The sequence below is a fragment of the Tricharina praecox genome (assembly GCF_024521635.1).
Source record: "Tricharina praecox strain CBS 144465 chromosome Unknown BZA05scaffold_40, whole genome shotgun sequence".
NCBI lineage: Eukaryota > Fungi > Ascomycota > Pezizomycetes > Pezizales > Pyronemataceae > Tricharina > Tricharina praecox.
In genome coordinates, this window is record NW_026250442.1 from 141,579 (window position 1) to 165,791 (window position 24,213).

Below are 24,213 nucleotides of genomic sequence, written 5' to 3' on the forward strand. Positions count from 1 at the left end.
TTGCGGTTGGCATCCCTACAACCTTCTACCGTCGATCTTCGTATTTGTTTTCTATTCTTACTTCGTCAATCGCAGCCAGCGATATTCTGTTGTTTTGTTTAGTCATAATGAATTTGACCAATCTAATAGATCTTGGCACAAGAACTCTGAGTATCCTGTCTGCTGTCGCCTACGATCTTTTCTTCTCCGAAAGTGTGACGAGTGATATTGAGTGCAGCACTGTGGTTCGAACGCGGCACCAAAAGCAAAAACCATCACCACCCTCGGTGGATGGCTTGGAAACCCCAAGAGCCGAATTAAAGGGTTTTCACCTGGTTGAACCCGTAATCTACATTCAGCTCCCCTCGCCGATTGCGTGGCCTAGACCGGTGGGCCCCGCGGGGGTTTTATCCGTGACGGGGACGGGAAGTCGAAAATTATGAACTACTCGTGGTAACAACCGATGTACGGGCACGCAGACAGCGACGGCCGAGATCCGCCTACTCGATCGTTACCTCCATCTTGACGATACCTACATGCGGTGGTATCGGTGTTTCCACGCATTATCCATCTACTTCCACCACCACCTCTCCTCTCTCCTGTTCTTCCTCCTACGCTTCCACTTTTTTTCCTTCACCGGGTCACTGTCATCCCTCGCTTGTTCTACACTCTCAATCCGAATTTCTTCTTCTTCTCCTTCGCTCATCCATTCCGGAGCATCATTGTTCTTTTCTCCTAGCATATTGCTGTGAATCTTACCGATGGCCAGCATTTGCTCTGCCCACTTGCCAGCGCGCATGAACCTACCTAGAAGTTTCCAGTAGGTAGCGTTCGTTCTCCCTTTCTGCCGCTGCACTGCTGAGTAAAGTACCTACTGGTGCAGACATCTGACCGGATCTTCATGACCACAGTCGCCACCCACCATATTGTGCCTACATAATCTCTTAGAGTTATATGCAGTTTCAGGCAGCCAGCCGATCATGGGATATCATTCATCCTGCGCCACCTCGGGACTACGCCATCTCCAGTTAGGGGTGCCACTTTTACTGGTGGGGGGAAGAGAAGGGACCCCGCTCTTTTACCCCACGATTTAGCCAGGCTTCCAAGGCGGAACCAGCAACAGAGCGTACATAACAGAGGAGTAACAGCTGTGATCTACTGAGGTTCAATGCTGCTGTGCTATGATGATATGTAAAACAAAAATAAAAAGCTGCAGCATTGAGTGCCATTGACTTTTGACTCTTGAGTCATTGACTCGCTTCGCCGGTACCGGGCCTCTAGCGTACTCTAGCCTCGCGCATGTCGCCGCACACAGCCGCATGGCCCAGTCAGCTCCTAAATTTGTAGCCTCGGGATAGTGATAGATATGGCGCAGTCGGAGCCTGAATGCCTACTGTGATAGTCCGCAGCTTAAGTCGCACCGGAATGTATATATCAACCTCATGTTCCACCGTTTCCATATCGTAGAACAACTTCTTACCAAGGTATCACCGTTCGGCCCCTCGACTAACCACACCGGAAACCCTCGACGATGGAAGCAATCGGCGCCGGAGCAAACGTCATCGCGGTGGTGAACCTCGCGGCAAAAGTCCTCGCGGCAGTCTACAGCTACGGCGAGAGCGTCAAGGATGCGCCCAAGGTGATCGGGCTACTGCTGCAAGAGCTCTCGGCTATCAACCGAACACTCGGCGGCCTGCAATGCCTTGTGGCACGCCTCGAGGGCGATCGTAGGGCGCAGCAGCAGGGCCAGCCACTCATGATGTCGCAGCTCGGATCGCAGGGCACTAGCGACACGCTGGAGGAGTGTCGGACTACCCTCGGCACGATGCTGGCTCGCCTCGAGGACGATCGTGGCGACAAGATCAGCATGAAGCTTGGCAGACGGCTGCGGTGGCCGCTGCGGGAGAAGGAGGTCATGGTGTATATCTCGCAGCTGGAGAGATACAAATCGACTTTCACCATGGCTCTGTCTTCGGATTCTGCGTGAGTTATTGCCGATGAACCGATCGCCGATGTTTTGTCGTGAACTCGTGGCGCTGATATACCTATCCCGACTGTAGGATGATGATTGCGGAGGTCAAGGATGTTCTCGCCGAGATACGCACCGAGAAGCGGAAATTTGACGACGTAGATGCGGCACGTATGCAAGGTAGGCTCTCATACATTCGGTCCGATGAGGGGGTTCGGTTCGCCGAGCTAACCGCATGAACTATCCAGAGTCGAAATCTCAGAAACTCGTGGGCTGGCTCAAACCGCTCGAGTACAACGTCAAACACGAAATCTCCAGCCGCCAGCGCCAGAAAGATACCGGCACATGGTTGTTCGACGACAGACTTTACCGCCAGTGGGAAGAGGCCGACGAAGATGGGTCCCAGCTGTGGCTTCATGGCATACCCGGGAGCGGGAAGACTATACTTGCGTGAGTATCCTAATCTAATCTGTGGGGGTGGGATTGATCCGGTGCTGATTGTGTACGTATTCAGATCCAATGTGATAGATCGGCTCCAGACAACCCTGCCGGAGGATCACGGTTTCGCATACTGTTACTGCGACTTCAGAAACAGCGCGGCCTCGAACCAGGTCAACATCGTCCGGACACTTGCAGCCCAGCTACTCAGCGGATGGAACCATGCGTCGACCGAAAGGTTCGAAGACCTGTTCGTCAGGATGTCGAAGGGACAGACACCGCCCTCGACAGTTGATCAGCTTCAAGACCTTGTATTCAGAGCGGCAAAGTTACGCAAAAAGAATACCATCGTAATCGACGCCTTGGATGAGTGCAATGACCGCGAGGATCTGCTGTCGTTCATCGCGGCACTGCGAGACGAAAGGATCAACGTGCTGGTGATCAGCAGGTACGAGCAGGATATTTTGGACTACCTCGAAGATTTCCCCGCCATAGATCTGAAGAGGGAGGTCTTCAATCTGACCATCGACATGCGGAAACACGTCGAGGAGGAGTTCCAGAATAAGAAGCGGTGGGGACGTGTTCGGAAGGATATGCAAGCAGAAATCAGCGCATCTCTGCTGGAGGGGTCCGAAAACAACATGTAAGTAACGTATCCGGGAAAGTGGCGGGCGAATGCAGTTGCATACTCACATCCCCGTAAGGTTCCGGTGGTTGCAGTGTCAGCTTGATCTTCTCTGCAAGATCAAAACCAACAAGGGAATCCGGGAAGCGCTATCGCGCCTCCCACAAGGTTTATTCGAGACGTACGACCGTATTCTCGAAAATATCGATCCGAACTGCGAGGAGCTTGCGCAAAAGGCCATTCTGTGGATTGCCGCTTCGGCCCGACCGATGCAATTGGATGAACTCGTGGAGGCTATCGCGGTCAATGAAGGCGAGCCTACTCTCGACTTGGATTCTACCGTGAATGATGGTCGCGACCTCCTCGGCATCTGTGGCAGCTTGTTCGAATGCGACAGATTCAAAAGTACTAGTATTGTCAGCCTCTCTCACTATTCTGTCAAGGTATGTAGCTAGGTCCCCATGCTGAATAGCTAAATCGGTCCATTTTCTGCCAGCTAATTTGCTTGTCGTCTGGCGCCATAGGAGTATTTAGCATCCGAATATCTAAAGAACAATGAGCGTCTCAACCGATACGCCGTATCCTTTCCCGAAGCCTATATTAAGTTGGCAGCATACAGCTTGTCGTATCTCCTGCTGGACGATTTCTCCGAGGGACCAACCACCGAATGGGAAGACATCGATGAAGTGATGCAGGAGCACAAACTTTACCAGTACTGCATCTTCAACTGGTCCAAACACGCTCAGCAAGTTCCGGAAAACGACGAAATCTTCAAGCTTTTGGAGACCTTTTTCTTCCACGAACCAAAGAAGTTTGCCTGGTTCGAGCAGGTTCGGCATCTCACGAAATCGTATTTCAGGGGTTGGGCGTCCCCGGAACATGTTTTCAAGAACGTAGGCCATCCCGACGACGCCGGGCCGCTATTCTACGTTGCCGACGAAAACATCCCTTGGGTCGCTGAACGCCTGCTGAAAGACCACCCCGAGTTCCTAGAGGAAGAAGTTGGCACACAAGGCACTCCACTGCTGATCGCGACGCTGGCACACAACACGGATGTGGTACGGCTCCTGCTGGGGTTCGGAGCAGATATGCACAAAGGAAGCCAACGTTATCACGAGCGAGGGCTGCGTCCTCTGTGGGCAGCAGCGAAACGCGACTACATCGAGATTTTCGACATGATGATCGCCGCCGGCGGCAACAAGGACATCCGCTCTTTCACGAACGAGCACATGATCCACATCGCGGCGTTCGAGGAAGCAAAGTCGGTCCTTGCACGACTCATCCAACTCGGAGTCGACGTGGACACCCAATCGGCAGACGGCTCCACGGCTCTTCACTGCGCTGTCCGAGCGGCCTCCCTACCTGTCGTGCAGATGCTCGTCGAAGCCGGCGCCGATGTCAAGGCCCGCACAAGAGTGGGACAGATGACTCCGATGCACATCGCGTTCGTGCTGCACAACGCCGGTATTGCAGAATACCTACTCTCGCAGCTAGCTACAGACGACATTGAGATCCTATCCGACATCCAGCCCGCCGATCTGCAATGGGCCGCGCATCTCCCGTGGTACCGGGAGATCGCTCCAGTCCTGGGCCGTACGGAGGCGCAGCCGACAGTAGTATCGCTCACGCCAAACGACTGCTTGTATATCATGTCTATCTTGACGCAGTTCCTGCCGTTGCCAGAGGAGGTGATCCTCGGAATCATGGATCACGCAGAGGTATGGACGCACAAATCAGGCCGTCGACACGAGGTGATCTGTTTCGAGGCGGAAACGGAGCAGAAGGAGTCGCACATCTCCCTCCCCGTCGATGCGTGCGGGAAAGGGTTGAAAAAGGTGGTCTTCCGCACCAGATCTCATGACCAAGGTATGCACCTACCTGTTTCTCGCTTCCTCCTGTTGCTTTGCCGCTTGCTGACGACCCGTTACAAGGCTGGAGCAGCGACCAGAAGTGGCAGGGATCCTACAGCCGTTCCTTCTCGTGGTTCGAAGCTCGGATCGCAACGCCCACAGCGGGCGGCGAAGAGCTCGTTGCGCGGGATGATATCCCGCCCGACATATCCAGCACAATGTCCACGCCAGCTGGGAAGCGAGACACCACACCATCGTGTGGGATGTGCGAGATGGGATTCCGGGCAACAAGGAGTGGCTGGAGCTTGTGAGGCCCGGCGATGTCGTGCAGGTGTTCCCGATGGCGCAGTATTCCGGGTGGCAGAATCACGTGGAGCATGTGGAGATGGATGTTTACTGTGCTGTCTGAGGGCTGGGACGGTTTGGGAATCGTTTGTAGCGCCTGTTTTGTAATTATGTACATATTTGAGCGTGTAGGGTCATGGATGGAGTTTTTTTGGGATGTTTTTTCCCCACCACCAATTACGTGCGGCCTGTAAATCGTTTGGAGCCTTGTGACAAACATCTGCTCCGCAATTACTAGAGTAATCGCGTGATGAATTGTGATTCCGCGCGGATCTGCCAAGAGCCATGCGGCTCCTTAGGTAAGTACCGTGTTCTCCAAGGCCGCTTGTCACGCCGGCACCGTCAGCCCGCCTCCACACCGCGCTGGCGAGCTGACTGTAGCGTCGTCCGGCGGGCAAACGAGAGCGTAACCGATCGCATAGAGTACGGCACCCCAGTCCCTAGTAACTACGGCACCGCCCTGAATTCCACGACCAAGCTTTCAAGCTTCAAGGGAGACGCCGCTTCTGCAACTTCTGCTACTGCTGCTGCTATGATACTGCTGCTGCAGCTTCTGCAGTGATGCTGGCGCGTAAATAGATCACCGGATCGATCTGCAAGCCCCTTGTGCTTGTGTTTCTTTCAAAACATGGTTTTGTGGAAAAGTCTTCGTCTCCGACCACGACGACTACGCACGTGGCCGCCACTTTCTCGTTTGAGCTTTGACATGTGAAGTTGTGAACTGCGATGATGGCGTATGTTTGTACGCCGATCGCGGTGGATGGCGATGGCGATGGATATGAATGGATACCATATGGATGGCGATGGGTCTGGCGAATTACCTAATCGCCGTTTGAAAAGTGCTGGCTTGTTCTTGTTTTGTTCTTGCTCTTGTACCTGCATGGTGATGGTTTTGATCTTCCCTCCTCCAGAGTCCAGGCTGTGTACTTTAGGTAGGTGCTATATTTACTCTGGGCCGCAGTGAACTTTGAAGTTTGGAAGAACAAGGCAGCGCTCCCGCGGGTGCTAGGAAGAGAGAGAGCGAGTACGGTAGAGGGGGTAAATATCTGGTACCGGCACCAAGTATCGGCCAACTCGTTTCAACTTTCGGTACCGGGGTAACTTTGGGGAAAATGAGGAATCCAGAGGATCGTACAATCGACGGCGCCAACTGTCTCATGGATTCCTCTGGCAAAGAGCACCACGAACGGTACTGTCGGTCTAGTTTCCGGCGATATATCAGTACGTTGCCCGTAGGTATATGGCAGCGTTTTGTACCGGACCAAAAAGTCGAGTCGTTCGGACCGAGTGCTGCGACGTGTTGGCTCGAGCCATTGAGTCTAATTTACTCCAGTCATTTATTCGTTGACTGCTCACGACGGAGTCTTAATCTCTCCGACTGGGGATCGTTTTTCGATGTTTCGCACCCCCGGCGAACAAGCCCTGGATCACCGTCTACCAGGCGGCGAGCGGCACTGCCGATCCCTCAGACATGACGAAACGCTTGTTGTGGCGGCGGGCTCGGATGACGTCGCTAGGTGGGTTGCCGCGTGGGGGATGGAAACTACTCTGTGCGCGTACCGGAGATCACTGCCGTCTCCCATCCCGGCAACCAAGTGCTTGTGTATGTACGACCAACCTTGCCCGCGCCGGTATCGATGTGACACCAACAAGAAAGCGGCGAGCGTAACTATGCCGTCACCATGACGGCGGAAACGCGACGACGACGACTCGACTCTCACGCCTTCGCGTCGCTCGATGCGGCCATTGGCGGACGTCGGCAGTGGCGGAGGCTGCGCGCGCTGGGGAAAAGCGGGCGTGCAGAAACGTGGGAGCCGCAGTGCTGTACTCCGTGAGCGTACGGATGATGTCACCGACGACATCGGTGCAGCGAAGCAGCGGAACAAGCCCGTCGCCTTCAATCGGGCTGCCGTGTGTGTATGTGGCCTTGATGGCAGGAAGTAGGCAGGTCCCTCCATCGAGAGCTGTATGTAGATCAATTGTCTCCGGCATGAATGGGGCAGACATAAAGCCATTGCGTTTCCCGCCTTCACTCCCATTCTTCTTCTTCTCCTCCATTCCAAACACAAACACATTCACACTCCGCAACATCCAATTCCTCACACTCCAACCAAAAAAACACATCTTCACTCCACACATCCACACATCTACCCAATATGTCCAACATCATAAACAAAGTCAAGGAAACCCTGGGCGGTGGCAACACCACTCACGACACCACCCACGACACCACCCACGGCACCACCACCACCGGTGTCCATTCCAACACCCACACCACCGCCGGCCCTCACAGGACCGACGCCGCGAACAAGGCCGACCCGAGAGTCGACTCGGACCGTGACGGCCGTGGCGCCGGATTCGGCTCCTCGCATACCGCCGGTTCCACAAACGTCGGCCCACATTCGAGCAACCTTGCCAACAAGGCTGACCCGAGAGTCGACTCGGACCGCGATGGATCCCACAACCTGGGACCCAACAACCTCGGCACTGGCACCCACAACCTCGGCGCTGGCACCATGGGCTCGCTCGGCACCGGCACCCGCAGCAACGATTTCGACCACCACACCCACAACACCCACAGCACCGCCGGCCACACTGGCGGCCTCAGCGATGCCTACCCCATCGGCACCAACAAGACGTCGGCCAACGCCGGCCCGCACTCTTCCAACGTTGCCAACAAGGTGGATCCCCGTGTCGATTCGGACCGTGACGGCCGTGGTGCCGGATTCGGCTCCTCGCATACCGCCGGTTCCACAAACGTCGGCCCACATTCGAGCAACCTTGCCAACAAGGTTGACCCACGTGTCGACTCCGACTTGGACAACCGTGGCCACGGAACCCACGCTGGCACCACTGGCATCCACAACACCCACAACACCCACAACACCCACAACACCCACAACACCCACGATACCCACAACACCGGCCACACCGGTCTCGGCGATGTCTACCCCATCGGCACTAACAAGTCAACCAACCACGGCCCGCACAGCTCCAGCCTTGCCAACAAGCTCGACCCCGCTGTGGACTCGGACCGCGACCACCGTGGTGTTGGTACTACTGGTACTCACGGCACCCACGGCACCACCACGACCGGGCCTCACACTTCCACTGCCGCCAACAAGCTGGATCCCCGTGTCGACTCGGACCGTGATCACCGTGCCACCGGTACCACTGGCGCCTTTGGGTCTAGCCACACTGCCGGCTCGGGCACCACTCATGTGGGTAACACGGGCACCACGGGCTTGGGAACGCACTCGGGCACCACTGGCACTCACCACAACGCCCCTGTCCAACTGAACGCCGGCCACACTCCCGCTGGAGGAGTCGTTTCCGGCGCCCACGGTACCCACGGTACCCACACCGGCACTGGTACTCACGGTACTCACACTGGTACCGGCACCCACGGAGTCACCGGCACCCACGGCCACTCGACCAACGCCGGTCCCCACTCCTCCAACGCCGCCAACAAGGTTGACCCCCGTGTCGACTCGGACCGGGACCACCGCGCCAACCCTACCGCTTCCCACACTGGACCCGCTCCCAACACCGCCGGTCCCCACAAGAGCGACCTGATGAACAAGCTCGACCCGCGCGTCGACTCGGACCTCGACGGCTCTAAGACGTACGGCGGCGACAAGACCCACACCGGCACCACCGGAACCAACACCACCACCCACTACTAAGCGGGTCCGCCTAGCACTTGACGACGACATGATTGCTTGATTTTCGTTGTGCTTTTCTGTTTGGGACTGTGATCGTGGGAGTTTTTTTTTCTTTCTTTTTTCATGTATTGGGATTTTCGGGATGGGATGGGATGGGGGAAGGCAATGGCCATGGCAACGGATCTGATGGGATGCAGCATCCTGTAATCTGTAACATTAGTGAATTGTATGCACGGATTGCTACAACTTTGATGCTTTTTGTGACTAAACCTGATGTGACTTGATACGATCGCGATTGTTTTTATCTTCATTGTATGCCTGCGATACAATACCCCGCACTCTAACAACGAACCACAGCGGTGAGGTCAGGTATTCTCGCTACTTCCTTCATCGTACTGACCTCTAGGTCTATGCAATCCCAACCCTCTCACTTCAACTCATCATCATAGCCTTCTTAGAGAAGATTCGAAGTCATATCGAAAATGAAAACCGATAGCAGCTCATCCCTCCCTCGCTCTCCCTCACCCTCCCACAACACGGAACACACACACAGCAATCAGCCGGCGACAGTATGCTCCTCACGAGTACGAGTGCATCGAAGGAAATACACAGTTGATAGGCGGGCCTAAGGAATACCTACCATAGTATTTGTTCGATCTATTCAAATCCAATTATCTCTAGCAAAGCTCACACATCTTTCATCCGCAATCGAAGCAAAACAGCGCGCTAAACCCCCATCGAAACCAACCCCCTCGAGGACAGGACAGCGATCGAATAGACGCCCATACGAGGTAGAGTATCCGGGAGATTACAAGAATATTCAAGGCGTCTGGTAACCCGTCAAGTCCCGTCTAATCCCGTCCGGTTCCGGCACTTCTGCGGTGCTGATGCGCGGTTCTCATGCGCGGTTCTCATGCGCGGTTCTCATGCGCGGTTCGCATGCGCGGTTCGCATGCGCGGTTCGCATGCGTGGTTCTCATGAGCTTTGAATGCGCGTTAAATGAACCATCATAGAGACAGACGACGAACGACAGACGACGGACGACAGATGACAGATGACAGACGATAGAGTACTGGGAGATGACGATGGTATTGGAGCGCTGCACTTGATGGCGCGGAGGGACTGGTCAGTGGTGGCGGTTGGCCGGGAATGGCGTAGGGAATGGTGGTTAGAGAATGGCGGTTAAGGAATGGCGGTTAGGAATGGCGGTTAGGGATTGGCGGTTAGGAAGTAGCAGTTAGAGATCAAAAGTCGTGGTTCTCGAGATTCCAACCTACCTACTATAAGTGTTCGTGTATTTTTGCGAGTACTGTACCGGTAGTAGTATCAATCTCCCTACCGTCGCCAGCTTCCATCCGATCAGCCTGATCCTCGAATGCGTGGATTCCCTCGAGTAATCAGCCGGTTCCTACCGGTCAGCGGTCACAGCACTACCTTCAGTAGTCACTCGCTAGAGGGTTGGATGAAGGAACTCGACCAACGCACTCACTAGCACTCACTCGTCAATCTTCACCAGCCAATCAACCACTTCGAGAAGCCAATTTACCTCCGAGGACATGGAGTGACGGAGCGCATGCTTCCCGTTCGTAGGCTTCCCATCGATCCCCACCAACCCAACCAACACCACCGCACCACTTCCAACATCTTTACCGCAAACCACGCCCAGACCAGACCGCGTAGGTGTATCACTCGCACGAAGCCGTCTCGCACTGTCCGCCGCACCCAGCTCCCCTCACCGCCGACGCCGTAGCCGTAGCCGCGGTCGATACACCACGTTCCAACTCCACCGCGGACCGCCTGCGAGAGCGGCGAGTGAGAGAGGCGAGTGATGTCCCATGCCCGCCGGTTGCCCGCTCTCTTCGTCGATATCGACGCACACTTGCGCTCTAGAGAGTACTCTCGGCACATCCACTCTCCCTCTCTCGCGCTCTCTCGCTCTCCTGCGCTCCTGCCATCTACGGCTCCGCGCAGCTCAGCCTGGCTAGAGCTCGTATGCACCAGCCACCCCGAGCTGGTGCTGGTGCTGGTGCTCACCGGCGCCGGCTCGAGATCGGCTCTCCACGTAGAGTATGTAGTGCATGTGCGGATACGAGGGCTGGGCGGTGGCTGGCTGGGCGATGACTGCAGTACTAGGTAGGTAGTACATATGTAGATAGGAGTGCGGCTGGTGGGTGGGTAGGTGTCGGTGGAGGCTGGATGTTCAAGTGGGAAGGGAAGGGTGTGGTATAGATATTCCGGCGGTGAAGGTGGGAACTTCTGTGTAGAGATTAGTCGTATATCTGTCTGTGCATACAATATCTCTAGCTAGTTCGCTGGCTCGCTGGTCGGTGGATGCTGCTCGGTGGATACTGTATGCTGGTATTCCAGTAAGCTGTAAGCTGTAATCAACTAGTTAGTGGCGGCTTCCTGTCAGCCCTGCGGCTTTATTCCTGCCGAGCATCCACGGCTCACGGTTGGCAGGACCACGGTTGGATGGACCATGGGGGGATGGGAAGGGTAGTCCGTAGTCGGCACCGCGGGGACGGGAAGACGTGAAGGAGTGAAGGCGTCATACAAACGAGTGTGTAGTAGATATTTCCTCGCGATCGGACAGCGCGGGCCCGCCGTGCCACGATATCGTCAGCATCGCTTCTGTCAGCGACGTATCTAGGCTGTCTGAACCACGGTCGTGTCTCGTATCACCGTCATCCGTCACGGCTGCACAGTGCAAGCACTCGTAGTTCCGTGTAGCTATGTACCAGTACACACAATTGAGTTTCAAAATCCACAGGCCTCTCTTGCTCTGCTGTAGCTACCCACCTTTGTATCCATCATCGTATCTACCTAGGTATTATGCATACTCCGCAACGTTGCATCGCTGATCTCGGAAACCCACCCTTCCACCCATCCGCGTCCAGGATGTATGTTATGTATGTAAGATTTGAGTTCGTGAACCCGGTGGGCGGGGAAATGCGCTTGTATGTAGAATGTAGGTACTCTATCCGTTTTTCCAGGGGAGCGGTGAATGACACATCTTCACCTCGCTTCGAGTGAGCGAGTGATGTGGCGTGAAGGACAAAGGACAGAGGGCTCAGTACGACCGCATGAGGGGTTAAAATAGGTATTTGAGTACTTCGCTTGGCAGGTTGGGCTAAGCTGACCGTTGACGGCTGAGTTTTTGGATTTTTCACTTCTTCTTCGTCTGCTGTAAGCGCATTACAAAGCCGCCGCAGCATGGCGCACCGGGCTTGGGCAGTGGGCGAGAAGCACATATGAGGTATGTAGCCAAGCAAATATGTATTTAGCAGTGTACCTATTCAGTGGTGTGTTTATCAAGGCCACATTTGCAATTGCGACTCGTGAGTCGTGAGGCGCGAGTCGTGATAGGCTATAAAAAGATCGTCAGGGACTGACTACTTGGCAAGTCGCAGCAGCGCGCTAATTGGTTGGAACCCACTTCGGCGCTCGGTAGGTTTCTCGCTCGCTCGCTCGCTCGCGGTCTCCTCACAGGCCTGTAACATACTCTACTCTAATCCGGTGGCGTTAATTCAGATTCAGGGCCGACGGGTTCGCTCAGTATCAGTCGCGCGGGGGGATACGGGGCTGGGTCTCCCGTCCCAAATTCCCAAGTCCCAAGCACATTCCGTGTTTCGCACTGCAGGGCGCGGTGCGGCGCAAAAATACGCCGGTGGGATATGCTTGCCCTACTACTATATCTCTGGTTAGTAGTGCCAACCATGTAGGGTACTTACAGCCCACCGGTACCGCTGCGCTGCTGCCTGCAGAGTCCAGATAGACATCTCGGTTTATTGGGTAGGGAGGTATATTAAGGTACTCTTGGCGGAGCAGGGCTGTCTGCGCGTGCAGAGGATTTCACTCGTCCGCTGCCTTACCCCAGCGTGTAGGTCGTTACCGGTGCTGTTCTGTGCTGGCGGCCTTAAAGCTGAATGTACATACACACCGGACTTGTGATGTGATGGGCTTGCAGCGCCTCTCTTCCTCTTTTCCCCTTCGCTCCGGATTGCGGCCTCGCCTGTAAGCCGAAGCAGGTGCAAATGCGAATTCAAATGCTGTCTGTGCACCGACTGCCGATCGGTGGTGGAATCGCTGAAGCTGAAGCGGAAGATGAAGATGATGGTGAAGACGAAGACAAAGAAGACGACCATGACGGCGTAGAGTAAGAGGGTACAAAGGGCTCGCCGATGCGCACGCCAGATACCTATCAGCATCGTAATCATCATCTTCTTTCCTACTATCGCCACGACCAACGCCTTCACGTTGATCCAATAGGTAGTCCGATACATAGTAGCCCGCTCCATAAACACCACAAATACCACCGCACTGCAAATACCACATCACCACAAATACCACAACTTCCGCAATCACCACAAATACCACAACTTCCGCAATCACCACAATCACGCCCTCGCCTCTCCCAGTCGACTCCGCGCATTTCGGTTCGTTCGTTCGCACACCATACTTTCACACTTTGAAGGAGGCGCTGTTTATTTCTGAGACAACCTGAACCAAAGCGGCCCCCTCCCCCATTCCATTGCAGCCGCCGCCCCCCCTCCCTCACCCCGACCTAACCCTTACCTGTGCCTGTACCACCACCGCATCCGTTGCTGCTGCTTACCTTAAAACCACCGCGTGTTCCTGCATCGACTTTCGACTTTTCCACTCGCACTCACTCACTCACATCACCCGTCACTTTCTGCTTCCGTTTCTTTACGCACTCTCTCTCCCGTTTTCACTTCGAAGCCCTAGTCCACTCCTTTCAAAGATCAACTTCGACTCGAACCTGAATTCGCCTACAAAAACGTTCCGGTAACGGTCAACAACAACAACACTCGCTCCGAAAACCAACCACCACCGCAACAACACCCATAATAATCACCATCATGAAGTCCTTCGTCTCTCTCGCGATTTTCGCTGCGTTCGCTTCCTCTGCCCCCTCGGGCACGCAGCTCCTCGCCAAATCCGCTGCCTCCACCTACCCCGGCGCTGCCCTTCTCGGCAGCACCATTGAAGGATGTTCCGTTGACTCCAGGGGTGGCATGTACGCCGTCAACCAGACTCACTTTGTCTCACTCACGGACGCTAGCATCTCCAAGCCCCTCCTCGTTGGCGCCGGCGGCACCGAGAGCTTCTTTGCCTCGTCGCGCTGGACCTGCAGCATGGGTGCGCTGGTCGGCGATGCAGCCGCTCACAAGGTCTGGAAGGCCACCGGCGCTGCCACCCTCTTTACGGAGAAGGGCATGGTCCAGCCGAACGACTTCACCGTCTCCAAGTGCGAGAAGCGCATGTATCTCGCCGGCATGAACTACACCGCCAACACCGGTGACCTCTGGTACTACGACGTCGCCAAGGGCAAGGCCGTCGCTGTCCCCGTTCCCGTCGGCACCGAGACCTTCCGCATGAACGGAGTCGAGCTGTCCCCCGACGACAAGACGCTCTACGTCACCTCGGCCGAGAACAACGCGAACGCGACCCAGGTCCTGTCCGCAAAGATCTGGAAGTTCAAGGTCGACCCTGCCACCGGTATCCCCAGCTCCCCCGAGGTCGCCATCGATCTGTACAAGACGCTCGAGGCCATGAGCCCGCCGCTCGACCCCAAGACGGCCGGCATGGACCCCGACGGCATGCGCATGGACAGCAAGGGCACCCTCTTCATGACTCTCAACGCCTTCGGCAAGGTCCTCGTGTGGGACACCAACGGCCCGACCTGCAACGCCAAGGTGATCGATCTCGAGACGATCCAGAACCCGACCAACCTCGAGCTCGGAGGAGCCGACGGAAAGACTCTGGTCGTGGTCGGCCGTTGCCGCGCCGATCTCGCCACCAGCTGTGTCGATAGCTACGCCCACAACACCGCCGGTCGCGCTTTCACCAACCTGCAGGGAAAGCAGTGCACCACCGCGCCCAAGTCCAAGAGCTACTACTAGGTGTGTAGAAAGGTGTACACGGACGAGGAGGTGCCAAAGGAGTACGTGAACAACGACGGGGAGGACGTGTCGAGGGCGGACGTGAATGAGGTGGAGGACGGGCCAACGTGCAGCACGTGAACGAGGAGATACCTGTATAAATATCATAGCATGGATTGAATCGGGTGTTTTTTTCTTTTCCTTTTTTCTTTTTTTCTTTCCCGTGGGTTGTTGGGTTTGCAGTTCGCGGGGGGTGTTTTTTTGTTGATACGCAGGGAAGGAATGATGATGGAGATATCTACAATAATGAAATGGTGATGATGGGCTGGTACAAGAATTTTTTGGGATCTCGTGACTACCGGCAACGTGAAATTCGCGCTCGTAACCGATACTGCCCCATGTGTGCTCGTGGGGGGTGACGCTCGCAAACAATACTGCCCGTGTGCTCGTGAGAGTAGAATTATTTCGGCCTCGGCGCAGGACCCGCCTGCCCGTGGAAGTAGAATTATGTCGGCCCGACGCAGGACCGCCTGCCCGCATTCTGCGCTCATCTCACAGTATACATCTTCTACATGAGTATATAATGCACCAAAACGCAAGAGAGTCAGCTCGCCCTCCGCAAAGTTCATGCTTCCTTAGTCATCACGCAGCATCACCAGGACTCCCGAGTCTCCGGAGTCTATTATGTATCCTCCTCATCCTCGTCCTCGCCGAGCCCCACGACCTCATCCTCGCCCTCGTCGCCCACCATCCTCCCCTCAAAGAACGTCATCACGCCCGACATGTAGTTGCGATAGATCATGTCGTAGACCATAGTCTGGTGCGCGCACCCCTCGATGACGACCAGCTGGGCGAGAACATACTTCGCCTTGAGGCGGTTGACAAGCGCCTCGCTCTCCTCGAGCAGGACGCTCGCGTCCATATCCCCATGCACCACGAACGCGGGCGGGAACGTCTCGTCGATGAGGAGTTCTGGAAAGAGGCACCTAGTGGATTCGGGGATGAGGCGCTCGCGCGCGGCATCGTCGGCGGCGGCGACGTCGCGCAGTCGCGCCCCCAGCCCAGATATCCCCGTCACGATGTCGAGGTATAGTCCGCGCCGCCAGACTTCTTGCGCGACTCGCATCCGCGCCCAGAACTCGGCCGACTGTGTCGCGTCGCTCTGCGGTAGCGCGCCGATCGTGCGTGTCTCGCCAGCGAGATACGTTGCCACTTCTTCGGTGGGCGGGGGGTCGGTGGTGGTGCTGGGGGTGGTAGTGGTGGTAGTGGTGGGGTTGGTGGAGGAGTCGCGCCGCTTCAGGCCATAGTGGTGCGGGGATAGGAGTTTGCCGCCTTGTGCGGCGACGAGGAAGAGGCCGAGAGGCTTCGGCTCCCAGTGGCTCGCGGCGAGCTGCGCCAGGTACCCGCCTGCGCTGTAGCCCGCGACGAAGACGTTGGTCGCGCTGAGGTTGTGTGCCGGTACGAGCACCGTGTGGTAGTGCGTGAAGGCAGCCTGCAGGTCTTGGAGGAGGTCGTGGCCGGTGCAGGGGAGGAGTTTGCGGTAGTCGTACGAGAGGAAGGTCCAGCCGCGGGAAACGCAGTCGTCTTTTTCGGACGGAGATTTTAGCGGAGTGTGGGGGAGAGGCGGGGATGGGCAAGGGAACGGAATGGGAGGGACACACCGCACAGGCCCCGAAGAATGAACCGTCGGTCTCCGTAGAGGAGTGCCCCCCCGTGGAAGAAGATGATGGTTGGGGACGGCCAGCCGGGATGTCGCGTGGGGAGGTAGACGTCGACCTTTAGTGGGACTTTCGACGGCGTGCTGTAGGTGTATGTTTTCGGCGCGGGCGGAACGTCCGGGCCGTCGGTGATCTCCACGCCCGCGGCCGCGTCACGGTGTCGGTGGAAGAGCCGAGAGAGGGTCGGGAAACAGGCGCTGATCATTCGTGCTCGTTCGGTACGGCGAAGGGGAGTGTGAGGAGGAGGAGGAGGAGGAGAGAAGGGGAAGAGCTGGCTCGCTCGCTCGAGCTTTGGGTGTATGGGTGTAGGTGGAGTCGAGTACGCGGTCCGCCTCCCACTACTCTGTCCTGTCCTGTTCGGGGGTTAGTGGCATAACTGAATGGAAAGTGCACCGCCGCCATGCCGTGGGTGGAATGCTGTTGGTTATTTGTATCAAATCTCACCGAGCAACCTGTAGAGTAGGCTGTGAATCCCTCCCGTGATGTGCGTTCGATGCAAGTCCCCTGTACTTGGCACGCCAGGCGGCCAGGGGGGTGCGGTCCCTGCCACCGTCAGACGGACGGGCGCGGAGAGCGCGGGCGGCTGGCGTGAATCGTGATGGCGGGCGCTATGTAGGGCGTGTGTGGAGAATGGTCGGTGCGCAGAGACGTCTTCAGCTGGCATGCATGAAGGTGATGGGGTGCGGAGGCGGACACAGAATGGGAATGCCGAGTCGGCGAGTGTTCAATTCGTTTACTCCGAATGGCACCTAGCAGGTACCGATCACTCGTTCTGCGACCTCGCACACGGCGACGAATGGCGACCGCAAACAATAAATGAGCTTAGGACTCGAAGATATCGAAGTGAATATACATTCTTGACCCGTGATTCCCCCCAGGAATGCAATTGCTTCTAAGTTAGCCGCGGGAATATGGCTCACGAGGCGAGATTGGCACTGCGCTGTGCGTGTAGAGTGCGATGAACATAAAGCATACGCATGATGCATTACCATAGAACACGCGGCGGCTACTACGAATAGTCGGCGGAAGACATACCAACCTATCAGCTGGCGCAGGAAGCCTGCATAGGTATTGATGGCGGCAAGCTCGCGGCAGTCGATTCGCACGGGGTACGCGCTGGTTTATGCGCATTCTGCGGCGCGGTATGTATGTTGGTCATCGATGCAGGACCGCCTTTGACGATGATAGACGGCTTGCATGACGAAGAAAGTCATGCGGACTGTTATTGGCTCACGAGGCCAGTCTCATATCTGCCGCTGCTAGAGTATGTATGGAGAATCTCAGTGCCTACGATAGTTCAGTCCAGTCCGTCTTTCGGCAAAAGTCGGACTGGACTGAGAGGTCCAGTCCGGCAGAAGGTGTGGACTGGATTGGGCAGTCTGCGCAACTGGTAGGCTGGACGGACTGTAGTAGACTGCAGTCCGAGGCGACAAATCTTTGGGTTGGACTGAATTCAAATTTCAAACCGTCAATCTTATGGACTGGACTATCGGGAGCACTGATAGAGATTCCCACCGACTATGTATGCACCTATTTACCTATGGCTGTTTCCATTGCGATCTCGAGATCGAGATCGCAGAGCACCGAGCCTGCATGTAGAGGCAGAAGCTGAAGACTTCCGTGTGCAGATCCTGACAAAGATAATGCCGTATCGCACAAAGGTGCAACAGACAGAGTACGCCGGCCGAAAAGTGGGATCTCGGGCTGACCGGACTGACTACCTACCTGCTAGCCAGACATACCAGAAAGAAGGAGAAGCGAGTGTGACGATCAAATAGGATTCTCAAAGGCGTGGAAATATTACCAATGAGAAATGTGCAATATCATGGACGAGTGACGATGTGGCTTTTCAGCGAGAATCGCAACATGGCCGTCAACGGTTCTAGTGAGAGAGAGATCTTCCTGTTTTATTTCGCATGCAGCCTCTCTAGACAATGAACGGTGCTAGTGAGTGACTAGCCGTGAAGGAGTCTTTGTTGTATCGAGTGACCAAGAGTAGAGCCTGGACGTCAAGCTAGAGTATATCTAACTCTTGCTATATTTGGGCCTGCTAAAACTCCGCACTGGTCCGCAGGTTCGAAGAAGGACCCAAGAGTATCCATTCGTAGGGCTGAAACTACGCGTAGTCTGTGGTACCTATGTAGGGATGTCTAAAGAAATTACAAACCGCAAAGTCTGACGCTGATAAACTGTGCTGTAAAGATGTTGATGCTTGAATATCATGACTTCGCGAGTGCCACCCATAATGCACATGGCTACGGATAACTATGGGGACGCGGGCACGTGAAGCGAGGACAGCGGACGGGTGAAAGATGTTGGAGACCACACTCGGCTACACTGCAAAACACCCAGAAACGGCCCGGTGGCCAGACGCTCTGTCCGCTGCCCGGCGGGAAGATGTCCGCTGTTTTCACGGCCGACAGCGACATGGTCGCTCGACTGTCACCAGCTGCACAACCGCCACCCTCCATACTTCCTTGCGGATTGAGCTGAAACTTAAAACAAGTGTTGCCGGTTACCTATTTTGGTGGCCCCTATCGGGAATTATAGGTGTGTCACTGCGTCTGCGCAATCCCGCAGGCGTCCTGCCGTCTGTTCGTGGGAATTTCAAACTCCAGCATGGTTACTCGATTACCTACGGGTACTTTCAGTTTGCGGTTGCTAACTTGATGCGCCACATATTTTCTCTTCACAAAACCGTCGGCCACTACCTAATCTAGTCATCCCTTATGAGGGGGTGATAGATCGTCCAAACAGATTCAGCCCTGAACCCACCGGAGTGCGCGTGGGGAAGATGCGGGGTGTGTCGGCTGCAGAGCGCTAGCGGGGACTCGTCCAGACTCCACCGCAAAGCTGGAGAAGGCTGGCTTGTGATGTGGAGATGGAAACATGGCGGAGATCGGAGACAGGTGTTACGGCGATAGGTGGAGTGGAGGTACGATTACACGCTCCCTGCAAGAGTTCTCCTCCACCAGGCACTCGCCACAGCACTCGCCACTAGTTACTCCAGTCCGACCGACCTCACGCCTAGTTACACCGACTAACCACTTCGGCGCTCCGACTCCCCCACTCCTGCGACTGCAGCGCCGGCGCCTGGCAACCGGCAGGGAATGCGAGTAATGCCTGCGCGATCTACGGTTGGACAAGTTTCATCGCGCGGGCGGTGGTACAGAGCCAAAACATTTGTTCGCTTCCTCGACGACTAGTTCATGGTGTCCTTGCTGAGTGGGGTTTTGCTGCGGACATCCCGTCATCGTCGTGGTGGCTACGGATTGAGTGATGACTTCTGCGCTCTCGTACCGTGTTGCGGGGACTTCGTGGAGACGACCTTGCCCGGATTCGGAACGAAACTCCTACTCTTGCCCCCCGAATTCCTCAGGCCGATCCCCAGGCAACCACTCGCACGAACTTTGAAGGGGCGATCATAGGCACTGAAGGGCCCTGTAGAATATACATATAGTACATATACGGTATACCGTAACCATGTGCCGGATAAGTCCGGCTGGCAGCAGACCCAGCTAGCTCCTCATTGCTGCTCCCCCACCCCGTATTGATGTATGTAACCTACTTTAACTCTAATCTACCTAAGTGCTTACTTGCTCTAGAATACCAAGGTCCAGTCACCTATCCACCGGAATACTACCGACTGTGCTCCCTGGTACATGGTAGCATGTATCTACATACTCGAGATTGGAGTAGGTATGCACCTTCCAGTACCATCCACCATCCACCATTCACCATGCTCCATCCTCCATCCGCTATCCACTCCGGACTCGGCATCCTGTCACCACGGCACGCTCAACTCGTGCGCATGCGGCTGAAGATAATGGTCTGCCACGATGAGACTGCACAGCCTCCATGCTACGCAGGAATGGATGGTATGCAGCTTTGTAGGTGGGGTCGTCGGCGCTTGCTTCCTCCTTCTTAATCTCTCCACCCCCTCCACCCCGCAGCCGCCCGCCTCGGACTTGCACTCTCTTTGAAAATATATCGACTGCCATCCGATGAAGAGCATACCGACATTCGTGCGCGCCGCCGTGGCCCTCGTCGCCGCCGCCGCCTTGCTCCCACATGTTTCCGCTCAGGGTTCCTCGGATCCCTGCACCGATGCCTCGGTGGAGATCGAAAGGAGCATGCTCAGGCGCAGAAGTACGTGCCGTCATTTCTTCCCCCCTTCGGGCTGACGCTATTCAGGCCGACCAGCGCTCCCTGATACTGATGCCCACGTGTAGACTTTGAGTTGCCAGCCTCGGTGGCCGTTGCGTGCATGAAAACCTTCACCTTGAGCCCCGACCGCCAGCTCAACCTCACCAGGCATGTGCGTAAGTATATGGACTTCTACTCGGCTGGCACCTACTTCCAGCACAATGTCTGCCCCGAGCTCGACTTGCCCACCGTAAACATCAACGCCACCTTCGACCGCATCGAGAAGGATATACAAGCCGGAAAACTCACCACGTACGATGTCAACAGGCAACTCTTCGAGTTGTTTGGCTCCGTCAAGGATGGCCATGTCCAGTTCTTGCCAACATGTGTGGCTGGCGCCTTCGTTTTCATACACGACTACCCGTTAATGCAGTTCGCCGCCACTCCCGACTCGATTCCGGAAACCTATCACGCGATATTCCGTAGTGCCTCGCAACCTCCTACAGTCGGCCAGAAAGTCGTCAAGATTAACGGCATCGACCCCGTTACCTATCTCACCGATCTAGCCAAAAACCATCCCGAGAGTGCTTGGATCGACCCCGACGCCAGGTTCAACGAATTGTTGATAAACATGCGACGGAGCCAGTGGCAGAACGGTCACTTTGCGCAGCGACAATCGTACGAGGAGAATCCCATCTCGATCGAGTTCGCCAACGGCACCACCGTGCAGGTCGAATGGAAGGCGAGGTACCTGAACGGTCGCAGGGACGCCACTGAGGTGCCCCTGCCTTTCACCGATTCCGACACTTTTGGCGCCTATGTCTGTACTCGCACCGACCAGGAGCTCATCGCCGATCTCGGAGCCTTGCTGTCAGGATCCGTCGACGGTCGCGGCCCGGAGGATGCGCCACCGATCGGCCGTGACTCGGACGATGGCAACGGCAGTATCCGGGCGCCCTTATATCCCCGGCAAAATTCGCAACCGACCTGGTTTTCCGAGAATATCATTTTCGGCACCGACGATGGCGAAATCTCCTACTACGAACTCGACAACCGGACCGCGGTGTTGACGTTGACCGCTTTTACCGAGATACCCGGCTCGGTCAGTTCTAATCAGTTTCAGTCGAGATTCTCGGAAGCTGCCGCAAGCATGATTGCGATGGCGAAAAAGAACGGCATCACGCGGTTGCTGATCGACATCACCTCCAATGGTGGAGGTTATACTTCGCTCGGCTTCAATTTGGCTCGTCAACTGTTTCCCCAGAACAGCAAGATCTTCTTTGGAAACAACATGCGCTGGCACCCCCTCCTCGACAAGGTGTTCACCGAGGGCGATCAGGACTACCTACTGACAACCTACTTCGCTCTGGGCCAATTGCACACACCCGAGGGCGGCGACTGGAAGGATTGGCGCGACATGTTGGGACCCGTGCACCGGGATGATGATCTTTTCACTAAGATTTCAATTCCAGACGAGTCGCAGATCGTCCAAGATACCGGTAACGTCATATTTCAAGGTTTCTCACAGAAACAACCTTTCGAAGTCGACAATGTTATTCTGGTACATACATACATGCATACATATGGGGTCCTCTCCAGGGTTCCAATACCGTGCTGACACTCATACCGCGATAGATCACCTCTGGCCTTTGCGGATCGACGTGTGCACTCTTTGCCGAAGCGTTGCAAGCCGTCGGCGTCAAGGTCGTCACCGTCGGGGGCAGGCCCAATGTCGGCCCCATGCAAGGTATTGGCGGCGTCAAAGGCTCGCAAGTCCTCACTTTCGATGAAATCGCCCTGTTGACCTATAACATTGCGAGGCCCATCATACGGAAGGACCCCTCTTTCGAGGCGCAACTTCCGTATCCATTGAATCTTCGCACGGAAGGCGCAGGAATCAACTTCCGCAACTCCTGGCGCAGAGATGACGGCCAGTACCTGCCCATCGAGTTCCTGTATACCCCAGCAGATTACCGCATGTTCTACACCAGAGACATGTTCCGCCAGGCGTCGGCCATCCACGAGGCTGCGCGTGATATCGCGTGGGGCGGCGCTAAGGAGATGAGTGGCGGAGCCTACACTCCCGTTATGGGCTTCGACGGCTCAAAATTCAAGTGGCCGAAGGGAAGCGGGTCGACCGGCGCAAAGGGTAATGGCACTAGCGGCGGAGCCGCGCACTGGGCTAGTCTGGCCCTGGGAGACCTCATCTGGGAGAAGATGAATAAGCACGTGTAGATAATTGTTCATGTCGGATTCTGGCGTTTGGGACTCGGGAGAGTTTGCTCGGTTGTTGTTTTTTTCCTTTTCTTTTTTGGCGCGGAAGACTCGGAGGAGGAGGAGGAGGAGGTCACTTCCGCCGCCGTTCCTGTTTGATATCTTGTCCAGGCATGATTATGCGACTCGTATGGAAGCGATATCGTATAAAGACATGATTATGCTACCTATGTACTCGTATGGAAACGATATCTCTGTTCGGTTGGGCTAGGTGGTGATTTTGGACGACTCCAGGTTTATGTAGATGTGAAATACCATGATACACAGAAAACTCGGGCCGGAATTACATAGTAGCTGATGCGTAGTCCACATAGTCAAAGTTAAAGTCCGCACTGCGTCGGTTCAATCCGGTCTACCGATCTCAAAAGTGGGGCACGAGTACCGCGTGTGGTCCAGCTGGTTATTGCTGCTGAATGTAGGACTCACAGACTGGATGTGTCAACTTCTGGGTCTCGCGACGGTAGAACCCCACGGGCCGAAGCTACTCTATCGACGGCAGTCATTTATCAACACATCCACATAGGTTTTGTCCGCAACATCGGCTAGTCGACAACTCCAACAAGGTATTTGAGACCCTCGGCCGTGCTGTGCCCAATCCCGCAGGCTGCAGCCGTGTCTCCAGACACAAGCCCCCTGCTACATATGTGTTCTAGCCCACACGGCAGATTTTCCCATCTTTAGATGGGCCGGCCTACCGGACAGCAGACTAGCCAGGTCATGAATAGTCCTGATCTGCTTGTTGGCCGGACGATCCCCAGAAAAATTCTGGTCCTCCGTCTGGCCCAACCACAAACACGGATTCTGGTATCTGGGCCAGTCCATCCACAGACAGTCTGGCCCAGCTGCCAGATCTCTCTGCAGGGATTTTCGAGATTTTTACCATTTCGGTTAGTTATCGCCAAGGTTAAAAAAATATCACCCTTCCCAGCACTTCAAGGTTTCCATCTTCAACAACGAATACTCCACCAACACATTGCCCTCAGCACCATCATGTCCGCCGCCATCAAGTCCACCGCCTACATGTCCACATGTCCGCCGTCATCCAGCCCAATCAATGCACTCCATTTTCGGCAGAACATTTTCAGCAATTCGAACGATGGATGAATCAAGACAAAAGCAGGACTACCCGTCGCCGCACCTGCTCTACCCGTCGCTACCTCTGCTCCACTGCCTGTCGCCATTGTCAACAAGCGGTACACGATTGAAAAGTTCGCTCCAAAAGCGACACAGTTTGATTGCCCAAATCCATCTTACTTAATCAGCCGGACAGAAGTGGCATTGGTAGACCGTGATGTGGGTT

General features: G+C 55.5%; 5 protein-coding genes across 5 annotated transcripts; 4 read left to right on the forward strand and 1 right to left on the reverse strand.

Annotated features, from left to right (window-relative positions):
- Window positions 1–1,399: 1,399 nt before the first annotated feature.
- BZA05DRAFT_380026 (uncharacterized protein) lies at window positions 1,400–5,270 on the forward strand (the record flags this gene model as incomplete). Its single annotated transcript, XM_051481898.1, has 8 exons — window positions 1,400–1,962; window positions 2,040–2,128; window positions 2,197–2,398; window positions 2,463–3,029; window positions 3,091–3,454; window positions 3,536–4,877; window positions 4,943–5,040; window positions 5,076–5,270. Exons 1-8 carry the CDS (start codon window positions 1,511–1,513, stop codon window positions 5,268–5,270), a joined length of 3,309 nt encoding a protein of 1,102 aa, XP_051335105.1. The 5' UTR covers window positions 1,400–1,510.
- A 1,869-nt stretch (window positions 5,271–7,139) lies between these two features.
- Window positions 7,140–8,892, forward strand: BZA05DRAFT_380030 (uncharacterized protein; the record flags this gene model as incomplete). The annotated part of the gene is made up of 2 exons (XM_051481900.1): window positions 7,140–8,374; window positions 8,534–8,892. The coding sequence occupies exons 1-2, from the start codon at window positions 7,363–7,365 to the stop codon at window positions 8,890–8,892; spliced, it is 1,371 nt and encodes a 456-aa protein (XP_051335106.1). The 5' UTR covers window positions 7,140–7,362.
- A 4,587-nt stretch (window positions 8,893–13,479) lies between these two features.
- Window positions 13,480–14,867, forward strand: BZA05DRAFT_206180 (uncharacterized protein). The gene has a single exon (XM_051479558.1). It carries the CDS (start codon window positions 13,753–13,755, stop codon window positions 14,794–14,796), a length of 1,044 nt encoding a protein of 347 aa, XP_051335107.1. The 5' UTR covers window positions 13,480–13,752; the 3' UTR covers window positions 14,797–14,867.
- A 376-nt stretch (window positions 14,868–15,243) lies between these two features.
- BZA05DRAFT_360029 (Alpha/Beta hydrolase protein) lies at window positions 15,244–17,127 on the reverse strand. Its single transcript, XM_051481481.1, has 2 exons — window positions 16,437–17,127; window positions 15,244–16,359 (listed from the first exon to the last, which is right to left on the reverse strand). The coding sequence occupies exons 1-2, from the start codon at window positions 16,696–16,698 to the stop codon at window positions 15,458–15,460; spliced, it is 1,164 nt and encodes a 387-aa protein (XP_051335108.1). The 5' UTR covers window positions 16,699–17,127; the 3' UTR covers window positions 15,244–15,457.
- A 2,939-nt stretch (window positions 17,128–20,066) lies between these two features.
- On the forward strand, window positions 20,067–22,987 carry BZA05DRAFT_412380 (uncharacterized protein). The gene is made up of 3 exons (XM_051485094.1): window positions 20,067–20,642; window positions 20,726–22,200; window positions 22,275–22,987. Exons 1-3 carry the CDS (start codon window positions 20,498–20,500, stop codon window positions 22,872–22,874), a joined length of 2,220 nt encoding a protein of 739 aa, XP_051335109.1. The 5' UTR covers window positions 20,067–20,497; the 3' UTR covers window positions 22,875–22,987.
- Window positions 22,988–24,213: the final 1,226 nt, after the last annotated feature.